Source organism: Babylonia areolata, chromosome 16, assembly GCF_041734735.1.
Source record: "Babylonia areolata isolate BAREFJ2019XMU chromosome 16, ASM4173473v1, whole genome shotgun sequence".
Taxonomy (NCBI): Eukaryota; Metazoa; Mollusca; class Gastropoda; order Neogastropoda; family Buccinidae; genus Babylonia; species Babylonia areolata.
In genome coordinates this window covers 17,115,698-17,123,197 of record NC_134891.1, presented here as the reverse complement: position 1 = coordinate 17,123,197, position 7,500 = coordinate 17,115,698, and the positions used below count along the sequence as shown (strand labels likewise).

Here is a 7,500-nt window from a genome sequence, read left to right as displayed (position 1 = left end):
ACACACACACACGCAATGAAGAAAAAGAAAAAAAAGATTTGATGCACAAAAGCATGAAAGATTCAAAGACTACACCTATTACATTTCTTAATTACACACAGACACACACACACACACACACACACACACACACACACACGCCGGTGCACGCGAGCAGTCGGAAATAACTTTAATCTCTATCTCTCTCTCTTTCTCCGTAAAAGCCGTCTATGTTTGAATTTGCATTGCTGATGGCTGCCGAAAACAAACAAATAATTATGAATGTTGTGAACTTCGTACATAACAGCTCTTGTCATCAGGGGAGCAGAGTTTTGTTGTTGGCGATTCATTCTGCTTTGTGCACTCCATTTGCGAAAAGCCAAGGCCTTTTCAATGAAACCTTTTGTGACCTCGAGTAAAGGCCTAGTTATCCACTACACGCAGCCTTCCACACAGACTAAAAGAGTTCGCTGTGGCGAGCGAGTTCTACTGGACTTTTCTATTCTCCGTGAGTCAGCGACAACCATCGCCATTATTTTCACAGGTCGAGTCGCTTTCTCTTCACGCCTCACCGCGCCGACTCCAGCTCAGCGCGATTCCCTGAACATGGAAACAACCTGTGCGCTTTTCTTCTTCTTCTTCAAACACGTGTCGTTCGAGCACATTCTCCAAAGCACTGTTGCCTGTTCTCTCCAAAGCTGCCCTTCTCTCTGTACACACAGGCAAGACTATGAAAGATGTGTCCTGTCGACACTCCACTACTCATCAGTGACCAAGCTTTACGGCAAGCTAAGCCACAAGACAGCTGGAGAAAACGAAGTCATTCATCGCTAGAGCTGAACAGGTTATCTGTGAACGCCAAGAACTGGCTTGGGGGAGGGCGGGTGGGAGGGGGAGTCGGTTTTCCAACAGGCTGTTACAGTCAGTGACCACTGACAGTTGCCTGTACCTACCTGCCTACCTACCTGTCTACCTTTACCGTCTTGCTTTGCATTGGCTTGGTTACATACCATTCATTCATTACAGCCCACCCTTTGAAAAGAGAGAGAGGGAGAGAGAGAGAACTCAAAACGTTTTTTTCCCCAAAGATGAAAGTTTTACGTATGATCTGACCTATTCTTCCCGACAATTTGTACTCTCTACACCCATTACAAAAATAGCGCATACATAATTCATATGAAAGAAAAACATTCTTCGTGCAGAAGAACATAATATATGATGAAGAACACACACACACACACACACACACACACACACACACACACACACACAGATTAATACGTGGATAAGAAAGAGAGAGAGAGAGATATACAAGACAAGACAAGACAAGACAAGACAAGACAAATTCTTTATTATCGAGGATAATAGATAAGCACTGGCGCGCTTTTTTCACCCAGTCCCCGCCCTGAAACAGGGTCTACACAACACAAAACTACATTATATATGTCACTGCATGCACTACACAATGCTACTTAAAGTCATACAATGCGAATACAGAGAGAGAGGGAGGAGAGAGAGAGAGAGAGAGAGAGAGAGAGAGGGAGGAGAGAGAGAGAGAGAGAGAGAGAGAGAGAGAGAGAGAGAGAGAGCGAAACGAAATGTACCTTAGCAGGGTAATGAGACAAGCAAAACATAATCATGCCCTGGGGTATGAAAAAAGGAAGGAAAAACGAGGGATGTGGTGAGGGGGGGGGGGGGGGGGGTAGTGCTACATCAAGAGAACACATGAACACAGAACTATTTAGAAAGATATCAACGACAAAATTATCTGACAATGACATGAGAAACTAATGACAAAGACAACAACAAAGCAACCAACTACAACAAGTCTCTACTGTCCCCACCCCTACCCCAGTCTCCTTCCCCCAACCCCATGCACACAGTGAGACCCTCACATTTCAACATCCAGACGTAAATAAGATTATAAGGAAAGATATTATAATTCATGACGATTTACCGATGACTTTTTGTCTTTTTCTCTTTTTTTAGGTTTTTTTTTTTTTTTTTTTTTTTTTTTTTTTGGTCTCCAATAACACTGTCAACGTGAAGAGAAAAAAAAATGAACAAAGCATCTAACAAGATAATCAACAAATTGTCAATATTGAAGTTTTTATTTCCTGAAATAGAAAAGTTTTGTAAGCTGATTTAAAGGAAAAAATACTGCTTTTATTTCTAATAATCGAAGGTAAAGAGTTCCAAAGTGTCCCTGAGCAAACAAGGCTAGTTTTAAAGAGGTCAGTTCTTGGTTTTCGGATGACTATATACCATCTGTGTACCTTGACTGGTTTTGTTGAAATCTTACAGTTGGTGTCAGAGGGGCAAAGCCGTTCATTGTACGAAACATCACCACTGCTTTATTATACTGTAACTGGTGTGTTTGTGGAAGAATGTCCATGGTTAAATAATCTCCGGACGTTAAACTAGTACATTTTGACAGTGCAATCTTAAGAGCTCGTTTATGGATTCTAGATAGTGGTTTCAATGTATTGGCACTGCACATGTCATATAGAGTTGAGGCATAATCGATTGACGATTAAATAAATGCATCGTAAAATTGTTTTCGTGCTTTAAGATCCAAAAGATTTTTAATTTTTGAGAGCTGGGACACCTTTTGAGATATGCGCTTGCACAGATCATCAATGTGGCAACGTCTGGTGTGATAGTTTTAAAGTTGCAAAAATCTTTTAGTAACGCAAGATCATTAAATAGAGATATGTGACATTCTGACTAATATAAAACATCAAATCATGGGATCAAGACGAACAATACTGCAACCGGGAATAGATACGTCTAATTCGGCAATATTCTATGTTCAACGGGACTCCGCACAACAAAACACGTGGAATTGTTGACCAGAATTATACAGAATGGAATATAATGGAGATATAGAGAGAAAGAGAGAGAGAGAGAGAGAGAGAGAGAGAGAGATGGAGATGCACACACACGCACGCGCATTACTCAAACACACACACACACACACACACACACACACACACACACACACACACACACACACAGACGGTGACGGATCTGAACTCAATAGCACTTTTGTTGTTGTTGTTGTTTTAACAAAAGGCAACAGGCCCTCCATAACACCTTTGTTGAGCCGAGTCTATCACCAACACAGCTGGTTTTCCCACTTCCACAGCGAACCTATCTTTCAACCTACTGCCAATCTGTCCTGTCTCACCCAGTGCAAAGAGAACCTGAGATCGCTAAGCTTGTACCATACAAACACGGCAGAGGGAGAGAGAAAGTGGGTGGGGAGGGGGAGGGGGTGAGAGGGGGGTAAGGGGCAGGGGGGGGGGTAAAAGTACAGGGACTAGAAAGAGAGAATGGGGGGAGGGGGCAGGTTGGGGGGGGCGGGGGGGGGAGGGGGGGGGAGGGGAGAACCCCTCCAAAGAGAAGCGAGGTAACTTGTACCAGACTCATACGGCAGAGAGAGAGAGAGAGAGAGAGAGAGAGAGGGAGAGAGAGAGAGAGAGAGAGAGAGAGAGAGAGAGAGAGAGAAGGGTGGGGGATGGAGGGGGAGGTATGGGTTAAAGTATAGGATTTGGTGCGGCATTTCGCATGGCAGGCAGGTGGGCAGGCAAGGACTTATCAGTTCAATCATTTGAATCAATGACTGTGCTTCAACATTCAATTTTTGTTGTTGTTTTTTCCTGGGTGACTGGTTTGGGAATTCTTGTGTAGTATGTGACCATGTCAGTGCTGACATGTGTGTGTGTGTGTGTGTGTGTGTGTGTGTGTGTGTGTGTGTGTGTGTGTGTGTGTGTGTGTGTGTATTTGTATTTGTATTCCTTTTTATCACAACAGATTTCTCTGTGTGAAATTCGGGCTGCTCTCCCCAGGGAGAGCGCGTCGCTGCACTACAGCGCCACCCATTTTTTTGGTATTTTTTCCTGCGTGCAGTTCTATTTGTTTTTCCTGTTGAAGTGGATTTTTCTACAGAATTCTGCCAGGAACAACCCTTTTGTTGCCGTGGGTTCTTTTACGTGTGCTAAGTGCATGCTGCACACAGGACCTCGGTTTATCGTCTCATCCGAACTGTGACTAGCGTCCAGACCACCACTCAAGGTCTTATGGAGGGGGAGAAAATATCGGCAGCTGAGCCGTGATTCGAACCAGCGCCCTCAGATTCTCTCGCTTCCTTGGCAGACGCGTAACCTCTAGTGTGTGTTTGTGTGTGTGTGTGTGTGTGTGTGTGTGTGTGTGTGTGTGTGTGTGTATTCATGTGCGTGTTCACGTGCGTGTGTGTGTCATTCTCTGGTAACATGAATTCTAAGGAGTGACGGAGGGAGGGAGGGGGAGAGAAAGGCCGGAGAGAGAGAAAAGGGAAAGCGAGACAGGTAAAGAGAGATATACATAGAGAGGAGGAGTGGGGGCGGGAGGGGGGGGGTGGAGAGTTAGAGACAAGAGGGTTAAAAATATAGATGACGATACAATGGCAGAAGAAGAAGAAGAAGAAGAAGAAGAAGAAGAAGAAGAAGAAGAGAGAGAGAGAGAGAGAGAGAGAGAGAGAGAGAGAGAGAGAGACGGCACTGGGAAGGAGGGAGGAAAAGAGATGGACAGAGTGGGTGAGACAGTCCAAGTCCAAAATGTTTGAACGCCAGGCCTGTGGCCCACGACACGAGTGATGACATGCTGTGTGTACAGGGGAATGTCACTTCTGTAGCTTGCATCCGCACAGTCATTGCTTTGTCAACAAAACTAGACAGCTTTACTAAAGCAGATTCATTAGCACTAGACATAAATAAGCAGTATTTTAACATACATAGACTTCAAGAATACTTAGGCGGAATCAAGTCACTTCTTATTTCACCATACTTGGTACATATAAGTAAAAAGTGAAGTTCTGATTCTTACAAAAAGGGCATTATTGGTTTCTGTCCAGGCTGGGTTTATATTGTAAAAAAAAAAAAGTGAATTTAGAGGTGACATACCAAATCTAAATATCGAAAATGTTTTGCGCTGTTGGACATTCTTAACAAGACTGGGAGAGAGAGAGATAGACAGACAGAGAGAGAGAGAGAGAGAGAGAGAGAGAGAGAGAGAGAGAGAGAGACAGACAGACAGACAGACAGACAGACAGAGGGGGAAACGGATACGGATCAAGCTGATCCGACTGATGTGCAAAGTCTGCAGCAAGGGTTGAAGACTGAAAATGAAACACGTTTATAATGCACATGTGTCTGTCAACAATTTGCTCAAAAAGTCGTTGGCCATGACCCAAGGGGAAAGTACATAGTCATTCATGCGACAAGTCAGATCCCCAACGTTAAACTACATCACACAAGTAAAATGGCTAGTCGTTGATTTACCTACGTCTTCGTTTTCTGATGTGAAATTCATTTTTATCAACCTTGGACACATAAAAATCAAATGTATTTAGCTTTCAACGGCATTGCCATAAAGAAGGAAAAGTGTCTGTGTGTGTGTGTGTGTGTGTGTGTGTGTGTGTGTGTGTTCCTGCCGGATCCAAACCTCCCTACCTTGCACTGCAGTAGTCGTTCCACATGACGAGCAGCATTGGGAAGAGAAGCAGGGTCATCAGCACATTGAAACAGGTCCACACCCACCGCACCTTTCGACTGAACGCCATAGTAGTTCCAACAACAACAACAACAATAACGCCACCACTAACACCACCTTGATCAAATCACATGCTGTCCACAGCTACAGTCACACTCACAGCCACGAACCGAGAATTTCGGCAATGCAAGGTTTGTTGTCTTCTTCGTGTTTTGTCTCTGTCTTCGTCTAATCTTGTCTTTATTAAGTTTTCCTTTTCTTATTGTTCACCACACACCCATTTGGATCGACCCAAATTCGAAGTTCTCTGTCGAGAGCTCCCCACCCCTTCTCTCTCTCTCTCTGAGTCTCTCTCTCTTTCTGTGTGTGAGTCTCTCTCTCTTTCTGTGTGTGTGTCTCTCTCTCGGGCCTGAAAATTAACAAGCACGGACACTGCGTGTGTGTGTGTGTGTTTGTGCGTGTGTGGCGTGCTCAGCGTATGCAAAACAGGTGGAGTGTGTGTGTGTGTGTGTGTGTGTGTGTGTGTGTGTAGGTCGGAAGGGAGTGTTTGGCACTTCACAGAGACCCAATCTTTTGACTCATTGCAATCGACAGACCTGGACCGGAGGTAGGCCTCACCTGCTGAACACACTGCGGACTTCAGTGCGTCGCCTGCGTTGACACTTTCTACAAGAGAAGAAGTGTTTATGCGTGCGTGCGTGCGTGCGTGCGTGCGTGTTGTTTGTGTTTGTGTGTGTGTGTGTGTGTGTGTGTGTGTGTGTGTGTGTTTGAGAAACTCTCGCTTTCTCTGAAATCTTTTCAGAATGGGCTGGTTTGGTAAACCGACATTGAAACATTAATGTTGTGGTTGACTGCACAGGGACTATCTAATCCATAAAATAATGTTAGCGGTTACGTGTAAGTCTTCTGATTTGAAACGGACGCAATAACCGAATGGTTAAAGCATTGGACTTTCAATCTGAGGGTCCTGGGTTCCAATCTCGGTGACGGCGCCTGGTGGGTAAAGGGTGGAGATTTTTCTGATCTCCCAGGTCAACATATGTGCAGACCTGCTAGTGCCTGAACACCCTTTGTGTGTATACGCACGCAGAAGATCAAATACGCACGTTAAAGATCCTGTAATCCATGTCAGCGTTCGGTGGATCATTGAAACAAGAACATACCCAGCATGCACACACCCCGAAAACGGAGTATGGCTGCCTACATGGTGGGGTAAATAAGCAAAAACGGTCATACACGTAAACAATGTAACATGTCTGTATGTGTGTAAGTGTGCGTGCCTGAAATCTGACTGAATGACACAGGAAGATGAGCGCCCAATGGCAGCCGTCAGTCGGCTCTACCCAGGTAGGCAGCCTGTTGTGTAAATGTCCCCGTGTTTGTAAAGCGCTTAGAGCTTGGTCTCCGACCGAGGATAGGCGCTATTTTAGTATTCATATCAGTCAATCAGTCAATATTGATGGCCGAGAGATCTTTACACAACGCCTGACAAATGTCTACTTCGCCTTCTCTTTTCTCTCTCTCTTTTTTTTCTTGTTTTTTTTCTTCTTCTTTTTCTTCTTCTGACTATAAAGTTTAAAGGACCCATGCATTCAAGCAAGTGTCAACGAATGGCTCTTTCCATAATATATATATATATATATATATATATATATATATATATACATGTATATATTTTTTTTTTCGGTGACGGACGGACGCCAGTGATAGTGATATACAGTCAGTGCACAGAAATCTTTTGCACGCCGTTTAGCTCCAGACAACTTCGGGGGCGATGCGAGCATCACAGCTGACTGAAGTTTCAGTTTCAGTTTCAGTTTCAGTTTATCACTGCTTCCGGACTTCTTTGTTCTCTGCTGTTGCAGCCACGTTCACTGTATGCACACGAGTGGGCTTTTACGTGTGTGACCGTTTTTACCCCGCCATGTACGCAGCCATACTCCGTTTTCGGGGGTGTGCATGCTGGGTATATTCTTAGTTTCCAAAACC

At 44.4% G+C, this 7,500-nt stretch overlaps 1 protein-coding gene across 1 annotated transcript in view; it reads right to left on the bottom strand.

The window, feature by feature from the left end:
- The window catches only part of LOC143290710 (WSCD family member CG9164-like), a 21,117-nt gene extending 15,227 nt beyond the window's left edge, over nt 1–5,890 (bottom strand). The window contains exon 1 of the mRNA XM_076600226.1: nt 5,472–5,890. Within this exon, the coding sequence (XP_076456341.1) occupies nt 5,472–5,581 (110 nt within the window). The 5' untranslated portion in view covers nt 5,582–5,890. The remainder of the gene's footprint in view (nt 1–5,471) is intronic.
- Nucleotides 5,891–7,500: the final 1,610 nt, after the last annotated feature.